Raw genomic sequence first — 17,609 nt, 5'->3', positions numbered from 1 at the left:
GTGAAACCAATAAGCACAGATACAGTTCATTGACTAAGGTTACTTTAAAAAAGTCATTTTACAAATGACTTCACTCCAAGATTGTTTTAAGTCATGGAAAGATGAAACAGCCATTATATCTATCAGATACCCTGTTCAGAGGAACCCAGACCCTTTCAGTTATTTACGGTCTTTCAGGTATTTCAGTTATATTTGGTGAAAGGGGTCGCGGCAGCCCAGGAGCCCAGCTGCAGCCCTGTCCAAGGAGCAGTGCTGCGCTGCAGCTGGCGCGAGCCTGGCCTGTCCTGCTCTGTGCCAGGGAAAACTCGGGGGAGCGTTTCCCCCTTGCCCAGGAGGACGTTTTCCTGGCCAGAGCTCCAGAGGGGAACACGTTTCGGCTCAACTGTGTGAAGCTGCTGGCTGAGGACAGCGTGGGTGCAGGGTGAGCAGGGCTGGCTTTTGCTCAGTCCCTGCCACAGTGAATAAATCTTGCACCTTACTGCAAAAGAGACAAAATAAATAGTCTATCAAGATAGTAGCAGAAATATGTTTATATATGGATTACTGAGTGGTACAGGAATATGAATTAACATAGCCAGTTCCTCAGTGCACACCGATGTCCCACGTCTTCACCATGCAATGGGGCTCTTACTAGTGGACATCCCACGGGAGAACTTCAAGCTAAAAAATGGCTGCTCAGTTGTGTAGGGAGCCCATCTCCCATGATGGCCACTGTCCAGTCCTTGGCCACGCCACTTGGCACCCTCCAGCCGGGGTGCTTCAACATGTGGCTAAGGTGCAGGGAGGGTCTGGGCGAGCGTTCGGACGTGCTCAGCCTTGCGCGCAGCAGTGCCCACCACTGCCTTGCAGTGAAGCGGCCAAGCCTGGACTGGGGCAGGTCATCCTGCTGCCAGCACGTGGGGAGCCTTGACAGGCCAGCGGAGACTGGGGACACCAAGTTAACTGGAAAACACACAGCAAATAATGCCCAGGGTGGGAGGGAAGCAGCAAGCAGGGGGCACCGAGTGGTAGCAGGGAGCTCACCCCTCCATGGCCCTGGGCAGGAGCTGGGGATGCCCAAAGCTGAGCTGGACGCCAGGGACTGCACGCTGCAGCATGGGGTTGCCTTGCCCCACGGCAGCGAGGCAGGGACCCCCAGCCACCACAGGGAGTGAGACCCACCACCTGCCCCTGCTCGGCCACGGTTGCCCCACAGCTCTGCACAGGCAGGCACAGGCTAAGGGCATGGGGGCTATTTCTGGGGGTCTTTGGGGAGACGCATGTTCATTTTCACTCTAGGGAAGGCCGAGGGGGTTGTGCTAAACCCACGCAGGCTCACCTCTGACAGACCTGAAGCCCTGTCTGGCAATTCTGCACTTTAAATCACTGACTCACTGGAGATCAAGGTGCCAATGTTAGGAGTAGACGTGTGTGTGTGTGTGTGCTTGTATATGTCTATAATGGTACAGATACGTAATAGTATGTGTATGGTGCTCATACATATGCCAGCTTTGATAAGAGCAAGAGTGACAAAATACATGTACTATTTCCTGCCAGAAATATGACAACTGGTATTGACCCTACAATAAATGTTTCTTAGCCTTCAGAAAGCTCAGCGGCAGGGTAAATGCAGCCACTGCCACGTTTCTGGGGCGTGCGTGCTGGAGTGATTAGCCAAACGCCCATCCTACCCAAACACAACTTCACCAGCCTCCGCTGGGAGAACGCCGTTTGCACAGCGCTCCTGCGAGCCACAGCCGTGTCGGGCCCTGCTGGGCACCACGGCACATCCTGGCACATGCCGCCAGACTCACACCTTCACCATCCCGAAGTGCAAACGCGGAGCAGTCACGGCTGCGTGGGGAGTGGCACTGAACTTGGCCAAGGACGTGCTTCTCACAGACCTCAGGAGGTTGCCCATGGGCTACCAAGGAGCCTGCGCATTCGTCCTGCAAGCGAGTCTTGGCTTGAGCTTCCTGGCCAACTTTTTCTGTCCAACGTTTGATGCTCAGTTGGCGCTTCTAGCTGATGCCTTGGTAGAAGCTATTTCACCTCTCCTGATTCTGGCCTCCACCTTTCTTTTTGATACCTACATAGCAAGACGCTTTCTGCCCATGCGTCACTGTTGCAGCTCATGACACCTCAGGTTTGTCTCACACATAGCAATTCACCCTTCAGCAGGGGATGTTTCCGAGAATCCAGCTCACTACAGTATTGGCATTGGCATTTAACTGTGAATCTTATGGGAGTAACTTGAAATATATGCTGAGTTATTAAGTAAAAATGGAATATATGACTATGAATGGAATATATATTTCTGCAGGGAAGTCTGTTTGGTTTTGCATTTCTAAGACTAGTGCCGTGAATGAGGAGCATAAACACACCAAACCCAGGCTGTGCTGATATCACTGTGTGAAGATGCTGGGACCGCGGCAGAGCCTACGTATGGACCACGGGCAGTGGGAACACCCTGTATTACAACTGCTAAACCAGCCTACCCTCTTGCTCTAAGCCCTGGTCTTGCCTCTTATTCATCATATACCAGCTCTGGGTAGCAAACACTGCTGGGGAGACCCCACACCGTTTTGAAGACTAGACTTGCACTTTCTGACGGCAGAGGCATTATCTGCTTGGGCTCCCCCTGCCATGCGTTGGCCCCGTTGCAGCTCTGGTGACCTGTGGCAGCCCAAGCCGACCCCGCGCTCGCCTCCAAGAAATGCCCTGTGGGCATCACCCGCTGCCACTCAAACACCAGCTTTCCCAGGCCATTTGCTGGGGAGAAAAAAAGCCAATGTGCAGAGTGCATTTGGGATCGCCTTCATCTTTCCTCTGCCCCTCCATCCCTGCCTGGAAAGCGCAGCCCACTTCCTGCAGCTAGAGATGTATTTTTACTCATCACCATAGTGACAACATGTAAATATTTGGGGCTGCTGGGGTTTTGATCAGATTTTTTTTTAAGTCTTTAAGAGGTTGGAAAACCCTTTGTTTATGTTATTGCATTTTGCATGGAGTCTCATTATTTGTAGTTTAAGTACAGCAGTCTGAGGGTGGGTGGCTGCCCTGAGAGGCCTCCTGGGAGCATATTCACATATATTTTAAATGTATATGTTGGACTGCCTGCTGTCCAGGTGGATCCACACAGCACGCTCCTTGCAAGCCATGGCCCTGCGGTGGCTGCACCGGGAGCTTGTCCCAGGGACGACATATTCACAAGCCAAGGAGTGACTACGTTCACATCAGAGAACTCGCCAGGTCGAGATTGAAATGAGACCCCAGCTTCCTTTTATATATGCCTTTGCCCTGTTGTTAGGTGCGATATCTTCTGTTAGTAAAGTGGGCTGGGTTTGAATCATTTGCAAAGAACTGGCCTTTTTAAGAGACAGCCTTAAAAACACATGCCCTGGCAGGCTGGAGGAGACTGAAGAGAGAGGAGCAGGCTTCACAAACTCGGCAGAGTTTGTCACCTGTTCAAGAAGACAGCGTTTTATTCCTCATATTTCAATTTTTTTTGTCTTTTTTTTTTCTTTTTGGAATTGGATCTGAATAGTTCCAAATAACAGCTTTTTTTCCCCCCAGCACGGTATTCCTCCCTCGTCTAATCGACTGCCCTCGTTTGGGTTTGTGCAGAAGCATCGCTTTGGCGTGCCTACTACAGAGAGAAGCAACTGCAAGGAGAAACCGCGGCAGCGACGTCCCCAGACATGCATCCGAGCGCGCCGGCAGCCACCTCTGCAGCGTTGCTTGAGGCTGTGCGTAGGCACCAGGGACTGGGGGGCAGACTGGAAGCGCTGAGCTCAGGGACTCATGCAAGCGGCTGGAGCAGGCAGGAGGCCTGCTTTGCTAAACAGCCCCAGTGCTTTGAACGGACAGGTTTGGTTTTATCCCTCTGGCACCCTCCCAGGCGCAGCCGTTGGGCGAGGAGCGAGGAGCGCTGCCTGCTGGCTCTGCCTCTCGCCTGGCGCCAGCTAAGGCGCCCTGGGCGGCACGGCCTCGGGCTCCCTCCCTTCCCTACGGATGTAATTGCTGTCTGTCACCTTTGCTTCACCCGACAGCCAAATCAAAGAACTGATCCCAGAGCAGCTGCGGGCACCAGCCCTCCCCCTCGTGCACGCGGCCGCGGACCAGCGTCTGCAGGCGCCGCGGCACTAGGCAGCGCTAAGCTGTGGCACACACGTGGCAGGAGCTTGCAACAGAAACGGTTGCCCAGGGGCACTTTGCAAGGGACCAGAGGGCTGGGGGTGGAAGCAGCTGGAGGGGCAGCAGGGCAGTTTGTCTGTGTTAAACCCAGCACCCAGAATCCCCCCAGCAGCACTGAGAGGGGGCCTGCAAGGCAGAGGCTGGCATCTGAAAACCTCTGGATAAAGATGAGCGTCACAGCCCCAGGGAAGCACGCCCTGGCCCTGGCCCTGGCCCTGGTCCTGGCCCCCATGCTCCAGCTGCTGTGGGGTCACAGCTGATATCAGCTGCTCAGCTGCTTCCACTGCCCCCACCTAAAATCCAGGGGAGGTTCACCAGGTGTTTCTGCTAATTGGTCTTTTGATGAGAGAGGACTGAGAGTGTAAGAGAGGAGACATCTGGCATCTCTGATGGAGTCCAAAGCACTGGGAGAGATGTTTAGCAACACTCCTGAGTGCCCTTTGAGGGTGGCAATGAGAAAGCGAAGCAGCGAGAGGAGAAGGCGATCAGACAGAAGCGGTGGGATCACTCGTGGGGAGTGCCTCGCACAGCCTGGCCAGGTTGCTACTTGATCAACTCCTGATAAAACTCTGACCGCACAAATCTCGGCAGGGAGTCCTTCTCCATCAGGGCAAAGATCCTCTTCTGGGCCATGTCAAAGCTGCTCACTGATGGCTCCACCAGGTTCTTCATGGTCATGGCTTTGGTGAAGTGGTCAATATTCACCTGTGATGGGAGTGTAAGAGTGATGGTGACTCTGCCCTTCCTGAGTGGAGGGAGATGGGCATCTCCCTGGCCTGCTTTCTGCCACCAACAACCAGGTACAGATTATGGGGAGCAAGTGAATCAGGTTGGCTTGTTTGGGGGGGACAAATCTGTAATGATGATTGAAGACTCTTCTGCAGTGTGGCTAGCCTTGCGGGGAGGAGGACTACAGTAACAGTGGCCATGCTTTAAGATTAATGTCAATGCAAGGTGCCTGGCTGCGGCCCCTCTGTGGGGAGAGGGGGCTGGATGTGTGCTATGAGTGCCTGCAGCAGGTATTAGCCCAGGAAAGGCTGCTCTGAGGGGCGGCTCAGCCTGCAGCCAGGTGTTGGGGGAACAGAGCCTGTCGGGGCTGCCCCTCGGTGAGGGGACCGTCGTCCCCAGCCCCTGGGACACTGACCTCCTTAGGTGCCTCGGTCTGGATGAACTCCTCGTAAATCTTCTTGGCCTTCTCCACCATCTTCGCAGGAGACTTGGTTTTCTTGTAGTCCTCACAGGCGACCCAGAACTCGACGTTCTCCTCGCTGAACTCGGAGCGCAGGAAGCTGCTGAAGCTGGCGAGCCCGTCTGCAGGGGAGCGTGGGGCCGCCGCTGAGCGCCGGCGACCAGGGAGGCATGGACGGAGAGCGGGGCACGGCGGTGCATGCACAGCGGGAGGGGATGCCAGGCCAAGCTCGGGATGGGCCGAGCGGGGCTGTGGGGTGGGCTCTGGGTGACCCTGGAGGTGGCGTGGGGCTGGAAAAGGGCTTTCCCTGGGCCAGCTCATCCTTCTGCAAGCACCAGCGGCCCCAGTGCCCCTAGGCTCCTGGGGAAGCGGTGGACGTGCTGCATCGTGAAACCAGCCTTGGAAGGGGGGAAAAAATGCCACAGACTGGCATGGGGCTGATGGGCAGGAGCCCCTGGGCACCAGGGCAGGGTGGTGGTGTGAACTTACAGGTATTTTGCAGGAGCTTTTCCAGGGAATCGCGCCACTGCAAAGCCTCCTCTGGTGATGGCCTAAAGGGAGGAAAGAAAAAAAAAAAACAGGTAGTCCATGGTTGCAGCACAGGGGTCTGGGCTTTATTTTTTAAGGAGCGGGGGGGGGGGGGAGGTTTCTTTAAAAATGGCGGGGAGTAGAGTAAAGAGCTATGAAGCTTGTTGCAGACCTGGGGCACTGGGTGCACAGGGAGCAGTTTTGTAGTTAGTTTACCCAGAGGGAGGTGAGGGTGTGACTGAATTGCAGCATATGATATCTTCGTCTTGAGGATAAGCCAAGTGTCCACGTACCCTGCAGTTTAGCTGGGAAAGTCGGGACGAGGGCTGAGGTCCTGGAGCTAGTGCAGGTGAATCCCCAAGGGATGGGTTTTGAGCAGAGACATGGCTCACCCTGAAGTGAACCTGCTCTGTTGCTCGCAGCTCTCGCTGGCTTTGCCTAGCACAAGTGCAACCACGCAGCACCTTCCTGCCCCGCTCCTGTGCACGGCTGGGAAGGCAGGATGCAGCGGCAGGTCCTGCTGGTGCCTGTCCCTCTCCTGGGTGGGCTCAGTGGTGCTGCCTGGGACCGGGAGGCTGCGCTGGGACTTGCTGCGCTGCCCTTGCCCAGTGCTTTGCTTTCACTACTTTTTTTTTAATCTCTTCCAGCTGGGAAGCGTCCCTGAACCTCCTGCTGCGTCCAGAGGCCGGTGTCTTGGTGATGGGACGAGCGTCTCTCACCTCTGACTCCCTGCCATTTCCCCAGTGCCTTCCCGCGCCGAGACGCTTGAGCAGCCCGTCTCCATCGGGACACGGGCCGGGTCGGCGGAGAAGGATGCTTCCCCGGGGTGAGGGAAGGAGGACAGGATGGTTTTGGCTCCGTGTCCCCACGGGGCCACGGCTGGGGTCAGCTCCCCTCCGCTCCCACAGCCTGCCGGCCCCATTCCCACGCCCCGCGGCAGGGCAGGACGCCTGCTTGCACTCCTCCCGCGCAAGTGAAAACCTTCAGTGCTTTTCAGGTGGGTGTGGGGTGGGATTTTCTGTTGGATCATGCTGTCCCGCCTGAGCCGGCGGCATGCTTCTGGGGCTGGAAAGCTGTGTGAGCAGCACCTGTGCCCAGGGAAGGCAGGGGCCGGACTGCCCCTGGGATGCTGCAGCCAGCCCGATGCTGTTAAAAGCAGAGTAAATGCTCCCCAGCAGCAGCACAGTTCAGTTGCAAGCAGCAATCTGCAAAGTCTGCCTGGGTGTAGTTCAAGCTAGACTGAGGAGGGTGCGAGGACCTGCTCCCCTCCCCGTGAGGCCGGCTGCTTTCCCCTGAGCCCAGGTGCCAGCGGTGCCACCTCCCAGTCGCAGGCAGTGATTTGGGCTGGCACAGACAGGGTTTGCCTCCTCCAGTGACAAGCTGGCTGTGATTAACGGCGCCGGTCTGGAGGCACTGGCGCGCTCAGAGCTGCTGTGCTACGCGGAGCTGGTAACTACCTCGGCGGCTGCCTACGTGCTGCTCAAGGTGTTGTTGCACAGAGCGGCCCCTGAGCGGACAGCTTCCCCCCCGGCCGGGTGCTGGAGTCAATGATGGAGAGCTCAAAGGAAAAAGCAAATCCGTGCTCAGCAGTCTGCCCCCCTACCCAAAGCAGGGGCAGCGGGGAGGCAGGGTTCAGTGAACGGCAGAGGTGGCACTTGCAGCTGAGCTGAGGGACTCCCTGGCATGAGACGTTGTGGTGGCCCAAAAAGCATGTAGGTTCAGGAAAACATCAGGGAAGTGCATGGGAGAGGAATCTGCTGAGGGGAGACTGGCAGAAACGCAAGGTTTGCTCAGGTTACGTATCAGGTGCCCTTTTGTTATTAACCTGTCGTTACCCAGCAGTAAGGGCTGGTGATTAGGGGTAATTTGCTTTCTGGATCCTGAAACATGTTCACATTTGCTATCAAGGATCATGACCCCCAAGAATTTATGCATATCTTTCCCCAGCCAGGCACGCACGCTCTCCCTGCGAGACCTTTTCCTTGTCTCCTCACCCCACGGTGAGTGTGAGGAAAAGCACCTTGCTGTAGTGGCCTGATACAATCCAAGAATCCAGATTTCCTAGAAATTACAAAATTCACTTTTGCATTAGGTGAATGTCCCAGGGATCATATTAAGTGAGACTGAGATGCTCATTGATGAATGATAGTTGGGCTGAGCAACAATAAAATGCAGGAGAAAAAAACTCCTTCAGCTAGCAGGGAGTGAATATGCTCTCTGGTTTTCAGCAGGAACAAACAATGGGGACAAATGTGTCTCCTTCACAGAGGCATCTTGGCCACGGCAGTGACTGAGAGCAAAATGCACTGTCAAACAGTCACTCTCCTCCTCCTGCCTTGCCTCCGGCAGCTCTTACCAGGTAACGCTGCAATCCATAGGAGCAGCACACAGACGTTTCCCTGATAGCACAGCGGCCACCTGGAAAACGCATGCAGCTTTCTGCAGACTAGCATGAGAGCGAACATAGCTGGCACATGTTTGCCTACGTTCACCTGAGAGTTGCAACTTCAACCTTTTGGCTTTTGTCAGCAATCTCTTTTTAGAAAGTTGTCATTTTAGAGTAACGCTGCCTGGACTGAAAGAGATTGTGGGGAGCCGGACTGGAAAACTTAAGCTGTCATTTTTAGTAGAAATGGAAACTTGGTGAAGAGCTCCCAATAAGAACCACTTTTTTTTTTTTCTCTCTCTCTAAAAGTCCTTAGAACCTGCTGGCCTTCTGACTCACAAATCCCCCACCTCCAAAAACCTGGGGAGTAACAAGGGGAAGAACATGCCCCCAGCAGTTCAGCTGGGTCTGACAGCTGTCTAGAAGAGCATCCCAAGGTGCAAAGAGTTCTCCAGCACTGTGTGGGGTGTTTGGTGGCATCTCAATCCAGGAGGCACCCCTTTTTGCTTAGGGGTACCTCGAGGAACGGGAGCAACTCCCAGGGACAGATGCCTGTCTCCAAGGGAGTCATCGTCTGCGCTTGTATGGTGGCAGGGCTGCAAGATGTTACAAGAGCTACTAGCATCACATCTCAGGTGTGCCGGCAGCTCTGATGCCCGCGTTTGCTGTTAGACTGGAAAAATCCTAGGTGAGGCTACTGCCCTACATCTAGGAAAGAATCCTGCTTTTAGGTTTAAGCTAAAATTTCCTTTAAAGGTTTATTTTGCCTCCTAACAAGTCTCAATTCTTTGAACCGTTAATCTTACGGATCAAGCCATCAGCATCTCTAGCTGTTCCTCTTCTTTGCTGTGCTCTCTTAAGCCAGCCTCGTGCTGGAGAGCTGAGGGTCAGGATGAAAACAGCAAGACAAAGATGTGCAGTCTTCGTGGAGCCGCACAGAGCAAAGCAGTGTGTCCAGGGAGCTGTGTGTCTGAGGTCTGGGACACGCGCTGGTGGCCTGAAACAGCCACCCTGCTGCACAGTGATGCTGAACAAAGCTGATGGTTTCTGGAAGGTAATGGTACAATAACCTGAGGCAAATGACTCAGAGATGTCTAAGTGCCTTGCGCCGCTGAAGTAACTTTTATCAAATGAACGTGAAATCTCATCAAATATAAATTGAGTTTCCCTGAGAAATCTGGTTTCCAAAAGACTATATTGCCTGACATCTCTCATGCTGCCGTGACGTAATTCTTTGAGCCTGCACACAGGTTGAGGAATGTGTCATGAGCCACCTTTACATAATACCCTACTGTGCCTGCCCTCGCCATCTGTAGCTGGATTTTTGTTCCTCCTCATCCCAAAAGGGCTTGAGTTTGCACTTCCTGTACAACAGAAAAGTGTTGGAGCCACAAGGCATGGGGATGCTCCATGTGAAAGCACTCACTGGCCCTCCTTGAAGCAGCCAGGACTGTGGGAGCTGCAGGACCAGAAGGGGCAGACATGAAATACCTCTGTATCCTCCTCTACTGCATGGAAGAAAGATCTGTGCCTTGGACCCCAGTGCTCCCAGCACACCCTACAGCACTCAAAGACACTGGTATGATGATGTAATCCTCCCAACAGCTCACAAGGTGTGTCTCCTCACAGAGTGCCATCTCCGGGGCTGGCGGCAATGCCCCAGGATGGTCAGGGCAGAGGAGTGGTGGTGTGGGCTGAGCCACCAAGGGATACCGCAGGGCAGGGACTGGTGCAGCACAGCCTGCCCCGGCCACACGGCTCTGCTGGGGTTGCCAGCTCCAGTGGCCTCTGCCTTGCTCGCCCGATGGTGTTGGCCACGTCACATGGGAAGTACTCACTTCTGGGCTTTGGCGGGCTTCTCCGGCTTCTCTGGGTAGGGGATGATGAGGTCAATGGTCGAGTCGGGCTTCTGGAGAAGCGTGCCCAACTTGGTCTTGATCTCCTTGGCTCTGCAGAGGAGAGAAAAAGAGCAGGTCAGGTGGGAAGGGCACCGACGGGGCTGTCCCTGAGCCCCTGGGAGGGACCTCATCACGATATGCTTGTGGCAGACCCCTGCTGCCTCCCTTGCCCGGGCTGGATGGGCCAGAAGAGGAGGCTGAGAAGCTATGAGACAGGCCACCGGCAGATCCCATCACCTCGGTCAGCAGCACTTGCAGAGCTGTCCCTGCCCTACGCCACACTGGCACTGCTGGAGACCCTGCGAGATGCTCAAGCCCAGTGCAGCCACCCTGGGAGGGAGCCGGGTCTTTGTAGCTAGCGAGATACAAAACTGTGTGATTTTGCACAGATGAACAGCCCAGAATGCCCCAGAGGCGCGGGTCTGAGCCATTTCCAGCTGGGCACTCGGCACTGGCGGCAGCGCTCGGTCTTGTTCCCTCCGCTTGGTCCCCAGCTGTGGTGGAGCTAATTGGATCACCGCAGCTCGCGGGGCCGCTCCGCTCCGAAGCCGAATTAGTGGATGTCTGCGCAGTGCTCAGTTTCTATAGTGATGAGCCCAGAGGAAATGTCGGCAGGGAGATCAGCAGTGCTGCTTTTGGGGGGAAACGGAGCCGCCGGGGTGCCCGGCCGGGCCGTCTCCGAGCCCGCGGGAGGCTGCGCTGGCTCCCCAGCGGCTGGGCCTTCGGGGCGCGTCGCTTGTCGGCTCGCCGCTGTTTATTTTCTCGTGCCCTCCGTGAAAGCTCCCTCCCTCGCTATGTCTGCTATTTCGTTTCCATGCCTTCCCCTCCCGTAAAACTGCCTCTGTGTTTTGCTTTCCATCCCGCAGGCTCTGCCGAGGAATTTGTGGAACCCTCTGGCAGGTGGCACCTCCTCTGCGCCACCGGGTTTGGGGTGGCCCCGGCGGATGCCCGGGCTGCTCGCACCACCATGAGCGTGAGGAGAGGGGCTTGTACGGCTGGCTCTCACCCCCGGCAGCTTTTTCTCCGCTGAGGCCACCTCCGCGCAGCACCTGGCCCTTCCCGTGGCTCCCGGCCCTCCCCTGCCTGCTGCTCTCGCAGGAAATCCCGGCGTTTTGGAGGGCGTCCCCTCTGTTTATGGTTTTCTAGGAGGAAAAGGGCAGTCTCCATTTGCTCACTGTTTTCTCAGGAAATGTCAGCGGTTACGGGGACAATTTCCGTTGCTTGTGCTTCCAAGAAAACTCACGTCTGGCCTGGAAAGACCAGGATCTTAGGTGAAGGGTGATGAGGTCCCCACGCTCCCACCGCCTGAGCTGTCTCCAATGTGGAGATGCTGGCATGTCCTATACGTACCCGTCCCTCCGAGGCTGTGGAAAGCCCTTCGTGGGCAGCCCTGTGGCCACATCGGGCCAGCTTGCCCCCAGACCTGGCTCCCAGCCCCATGGGGACATGCAGCGATTTGCGGCCAGGAATGCATCCAACACCCCCAGAAAATCCTTGGCTGTGATGATCCAGTGAAAAACGGGGATGCTGCACGGAAGTGAGGAGGCTTGCTAAAAGGAAAGGCAAAGGGGCAGCCAAGAGGGCTGACGGGCTAGCGGGAGGGGTGGACTTCTTAGGAAACCATGCTGGAGCCCTCAAGTAGCTGCATTACTGGCTTTCAGGCAAGGCTTCAGAAAAGGCTAAACAGGAGGGTAAGAGATGCAGCTATAAATAAAAAGGCATCCTTCAGAAAAAAAACCCCAAAGCTATGTCCGAGTAAGAAAAATCGAAGGACCATAAACTGTGGAAAGTTAAGTGTAAAAACATAAGCAAGCAAGCCAAGAAAAAGTCTGAAAAACAACTTCCAAAAGGCATTAAAAGCAAATATGGACTCTTTCAAACACATCAAGAACAGGAAGCCTGCCAGAGGAGGGCCAGGAGGGGATCAAGCTTAAGAACAAAACAACAAAAAAAAGGAGCTCAAAGAAGTTAAAGCTATAGCTGAAAAAGTACGTATTTTTATTTGCTTTTAGTTTGCTTTCACACAGAAAACTCTTGGGGACTGTTTCCCCGGGAAAACCTTTCTCTGTGTGGGATCTGCTTCTGGCAGCAGGACAAGTTGTGGCAGGAGTAGCCGAAGAGTGGCAAGTCACCCCAACCATGCAGTGGTCTCTGGGGAGTCCTGAACGGCCCAAGGATGGAGGCCCTGGCAGGTAACGTCTCTCTTAACATTGCTGCCGTATCTGAGGTCAGGGAGGTGCCAAATGTAACGCCGCTCGGGGGAAAAGATTGCAGGGGAGATTCAAGGAGCTATAAAGCTGTTAGTCTGATGCCTGTATGGACAAATTAGTAGCAACTGTAATAGACAGCCTTAGAGGACACATGCACAAATATGGTATATTGGAGAAGAGTCAACATAGCTTTGGCAGCAGGAAGAGATTCCTCACAAACCTATCGGCCCTCTCTGAGGAGGCCAACGAGCACATGCCTTGGAGTGATGCTGGAGATACCAGCCCTTGGGTTTCCAGAGGAGCTTTCACAAGGTCCTTGCCAGAGGCTCCACAGACCCTGCGCTGCCATAGGAGGAAAGGTCAGCTCATGGGTAACGAGATGGGAAACAGCATGTAAAAGGCAGGAAAAAAATGTAGGGATAAAAGGTGTGTTTTCCTATGTGAGGGAAGTCCTACAGGAAGAAGGGCTGGGACCTTATTGTTTAATGCTTCATACACACTGGGTAAAGCGGGTTAGCAGTCAGGTGGCAGGTACTATGTTATCCACGTAAAACACGCGAGGACTAATTGTGAAGAACTGCAGGAGGATCTTACTACACTGGCAGTGAAGTGGCTGGTGAAATTCCCTGTAGAACAGTAGAAAACGATGCCCCAGGACAAAAAAATCCTAGATCCGTGTATAAAATGGTGAGCTATAGGCTAAGTTACCTTTCAAGAGTGAGAACATGGTGAGTCTAAGAGAGGTCCAAGAAAACATCAGTGCAGTAGCACTGAAGAAAGCAAATCCAGTGTTAGAAAGTAGGAGGAAAGACAAGAGATATCAAAGAGGAACGCTATAGCCTAGTATCAATCTGTGATTCACCCACATCTGGAAAAGTGCTGCGTAGTGCCTTCAGCTCAAAAGGATATAGGAGAGCAGAAGAAGGTTCATAGAGGGGCCATAAAGATGATAAAAGACCTGGAATAGCTTGTGTTTGAGGAACGCCTGAGTAGCTAGGACTGTTAATTGTGGGAAAGAGACACATGAGGGGGATATAGCAGTGGCCTAAAAAATCATGAGAGCAATGGAGAGGGTAAACAGGGTTCACTACGTGGTTCACCGGAGACCTTCCAATATATGAACCAGAGGGCACCAAACAGGTCAAGCCAGCGGCACATTTAAAACAAAGAAATGCAGCACTTCTCCTTTAAAAAAAAAAAAAAAGGCAGCAAAGACTGCATCTTTCCAATGCTGTGGTCAACGGGGCAGCTGCAAAGTCTCTGATGAGCACAGCTGGAGGTGTCCCAGGTCTCCCCGTACCTATAGGCCTGTGTGGTTCCCACTGTCTACCCAAGGATAAGGCTGCAAGGAACAGTGACTACCCAGAGGGGAAGCTGAATTGCCCACCTGCCATTCCTGCCTTTGTAAAATTGCCTTGTTTACAAGGAAGCACCCTCAGGCTCCACTGATGGAGCTTGAGTTCACACAGAGGGACTTCTCCTGTGCTCCCCCCTAAGAAGCCGAACGCTATCCACAGTCTCCTCTACAGACCAGTAATAAGATGTTTGCCTTACAAGAGTATTTGTAGCCACAAGGAAATCCTCAGTTGATATTTCACATTTGAAATGCTTTCCTGAGTATCCTCCTGAGGAGAAGGCTTTGCCCCAGGCGAGGTTCCCCTGCACAAGACCCCGATCGCCTTGCACAGCGATTCCAGCTCTCCTCCCACCAATACCAGCACTGTCCCACAGAAAGCCCCCCTGGCCGCCTCACCAGCAAGGAGAGACCCTCTGCAAGAGGGGCTGGAGAGCACAAACCACAGCGCCTGTGGCCACCCACACCAGGGCTCCCGTGCCTGCTGCGAAGCGCAGCGGTGTTGGACCTGCCGCCCCGCCAATACCCTTGCATGGGCACGCGCCTCTGGTTCTGACCACAGCCTCTTCCAAAAGTCCCTCAAATCTGAGGCATTTTTCAATGAACTACGTTTGCAGTTGCGGCTTGGGTAGCCCGGCCGCTTCCCTGGCTGCCCTGAACCGGAGCCGGGATAAACGTCGCAGTGCCACAGGCTGAGAAGAGTGAGACAGGGCAACGCGGCCATTAACGAACGGGGAAGAAAGGACTCTCTGTACAAAGCAGTGTCTTGTGAGAGGGTTCAGGGTTTGGATAATCCACGCACTGAGGGAAATCCAGGAACAAGAGGGGATTTTGAGGTACTTTACAGCTAGGGCTGTTTCTAAGCACACGTGGACTGTTCTTGTCTCAGAAAGGCAACGGCTTTCCTGCTTTTTCCCCCAATGCCAGCATTAGAAGTTGCAAATCTGAGCCCCAACAGAAGACAGCCACTTTGAGCTGAGACTACATGCAGCCCTAATCTTCTGCTGGTCCTAACTGGCCCCCAGTGCCTGGGGATTAAAATGCTAAACCAAGGGAATTGCTTGGTCGCAGAAGGTCTCTCCAAGCAATTGTGTACCCAAGGCCAGCTTCACGTGAGGCTCCAGCTCCACTGCCCCCTACGAGGAGTCCTGGGCCACCGAGGCTCCTTGGGGGCTTTTGGAAGGGAGCAGCAAGCCTGTGCAGACCCTCCCCAGCATGCACGGGTGGGAAGGGAGGGCAGAGACGGGCCCTGAGCGCAGCCCTCTGCTCCACGAGCGAAGCGGCCGCCTGCTCTGCTTCAGGGGACAACTTGCCCCTGCCCTAAACTGGCACCGATCGCTGCCTTTCTGCAGCGCAGGTTTCCAAACCGGGCAGGGGCATCTGGGACTACAGATTCAGTGCTCGCCCGGCCAGAGGGTCTGAAACGCTAGCAGCATCTCACTAGAGCGCCCCACAGCGAACAGTCCCTTCCCCTTGCCCACCCGCCAGTTTGGAGGGGGACCATCAGCTCTATGGCTGCTATGAGACAGCTCCATCCTGGGGCCATGCATCGTTCCCAGCCCGGGAAAACGCAGCGTCCGGCTGCCGTCCGAGCCCTGCCTCAGCTCCCGAGCCGGGGAGCCCAAGCGTTTGCTCCCAGCCTCCGCCTGCAGCGTTCGGCAGCCACCCGGCACCCTCGTGCTCGCACTTGTATCCCTGCGCCCCAGCGTGGCCCCAGGAACACCCTGCCCCTGCCCCAGCCGTTGCTGACACCAGGCGGCTCTCACCTCTCCAGGCACGTGTGGGGCAGCGCAGCTAATCCTTTGCACATCTTGGCACGCTGCGATTTCTCCGGCTTTGAGAAAAGTGCGAGAGCTTGCTAAACCAGGCGTCTCCAGCTCCGTCTGCAGTCCAGCTCCCCCTTCTCCCACATATATAGCGGCCAGGAGCTGGAGCCCAGCCAGCCCCGTAAGCAGCGCCGTCCCACAGCAGCTGGCCCCGGAGAACGCGGCTTCTGGCTTTTGTTTTGTCCTCTCTGAACTCACACGGGTGGAAAATGCTTTTTTCTGTGGTCAAACTGGAACGGCTAAGCTGCAGTTTGGGAAGCTTCAGGGAGCCCATGAGGTTTCCTCTTTCCGATATATCAGGCTCCAAAGCAGCAGAAGGCTCAGGTAGAAATGTTTTATTCATGTGGGTATTCAACAAAAATGTCACTTTCATCAAAATCAAAGTGCTTAGGAGAAGGTGTTTCCTTTGATTTTAGAGCTGTGGCTAACATAAAAATATATACAGTTTCAACAGTGGTTACCAGCTGGTGGATGACAGGTAACTTTTGTTCCAGAACAAATTCATTTTTATGTAAGTTAAAAATACATATATCTATTAATCATAGCAACAATTTCAGATGGTTACACTTTGGTAAGGCCAAAGATGAGCCCTCTCCATAATTTTGCTACGTGGGAAACTGATATTTTTCTGTCCTGTTTGGAGGTAAACGAACACCAGAGCACAGCGCTACCTGGGAGGGGGGCGTAGTCCCCACTCAGGGCCGACCTCCCGCTCTCAGCTGTCCCCCCGGCACTGTTTCCCGTTGCTGGCTAGCTCTTGTGAGGAAGCCCACCAGGCCACAGCCCCTCGCTCACCTCGTTTTAGCCTGCCGGCCCCGGGGGCGAAACCTGCTGGAGGAGCCGGCAGAGAAACCCTTTCCCTGAAACACCCAAAAGGTGGGGATCACCTCCAGGACTCATTATGCAGGGCAAAGAGAACCTGGGATCTGTGAAAAACTTATTCTGGGGCATTTTAAGTGGATTGTGAGAATGTGCAAAACTTAATACGCGACGGCCCCACCACGGCGTCCTGGCAGTGTGCAGGGGCTGCAATGGGCTCCGTCACGCACTGGGGCTGGGGCATTAGCTTGCAAAGGCTTGGCTGGCAGCAGGCTGCACGCCTGCTCTAGCCTTAATCCAGGCTTGTGTATTAACTGAACTTGCCTGAAAGCTCCCCTGATATCTGCTCCAGACGTCTCGCCCAGCGTTCAGGCCGGGAAAGGCCAGTGTGGTGGCAGAGCAGGAGCGATCGTGCTGATAGCCGAGAGCAGGGACGTGCCTGCAGGGCAGCGTGTGCACCCACCAAACTGCAGCTCTGGAAGTGATCAGTGCACGGCTGTAGGCTTCATAGCCAGGGAGTAAGTCAGCCCTGACCTCAAATTAGCAAGAGATCATTGCTAGCCTTAGGGAGTGCCAGGTCTAGGCAGCCCTGTCTAGGTGAGACCCATTTCTGATGCTGGGTTTTTGTCAAGATGCTTCTTGCCTTCAAGATCAGTCTAAATTTTGTCCCCAGCTACTTAGAGCCAACAGCTGAAACATAGTACTTCCTAACACTGTGACTGAATTAGAGAAGGAAAACTGAGTTATCCTGGACACTTTCCTCCTGGCTCCCAGCCTGGCTGTGACAGCCTGTCCTCCACAGCAGGGACAGCTGCAGCACCAGGCACGCCACGAGCCCTCGCACAGCCCGTGCCCCGCTGTGGCTCTCCGAGGGCCCTGCCGCCGTCTCTGCATGCTGCCACTGGCACGCTCAGCCGTGCCGCACTTCGGTGTCACTACATTTCCTCACGTAAGGTGTGTAGTGAATTAAGGGTGGAGGGGGCAGATGAAGGGCCCCTGAGACGCCCTGGCAAGCAGTATCATGGGGAGAGTGGGGTCTCTGCTTGTCCAAGAGCGCCAGTGCCAGATCTCTTCCCTAATCACACATTATCGGTATGTCCTAGGTTGTGTTGGACCAGGGAACGGCATCTCTTGGAGTTGACTCTGTCACTGCCTCCAGCTGGGGAGAGCGACAAGTGCAGGAACATGGTCAGGGAGTCCCATGCAATGTTGGGACCTTGTTC

General features: G+C 54.7%; 1 protein-coding gene across 1 annotated transcript; it reads right to left on the bottom strand.

Moving 5' to 3' along the window:
- Positions 1-512: 512 nt before the first annotated feature.
- Positions 513-15,887, bottom strand: RGS5 (regulator of G protein signaling 5). The gene is made up of 5 exons (XM_009669740.2): positions 15,508-15,887; positions 10,118-10,228; positions 5,855-5,916; positions 5,321-5,487; positions 513-4,881 (listed from the first exon to the last, which is right to left on the bottom strand). Exons 1-5 carry the CDS (start codon positions 15,549-15,551, stop codon positions 4,720-4,722), a joined length of 546 nt encoding a protein of 181 aa, XP_009668035.1. The 5' UTR covers positions 15,552-15,887; the 3' UTR covers positions 513-4,719.
- Between the last annotated feature and the right edge of the window lie 1,722 nt (positions 15,888-17,609).

The sequence above is a fragment of the Struthio camelus genome, chromosome 8 (genome assembly GCF_040807025.1).
Source record: "Struthio camelus isolate bStrCam1 chromosome 8, bStrCam1.hap1, whole genome shotgun sequence".
Taxonomy (NCBI): domain Eukaryota; kingdom Metazoa; phylum Chordata; class Aves; order Struthioniformes; family Struthionidae; genus Struthio; species Struthio camelus.
Note: the sequence above shows the minus strand (reverse complement) of the source record. Positions and strands in the feature narration are given on the sequence as shown.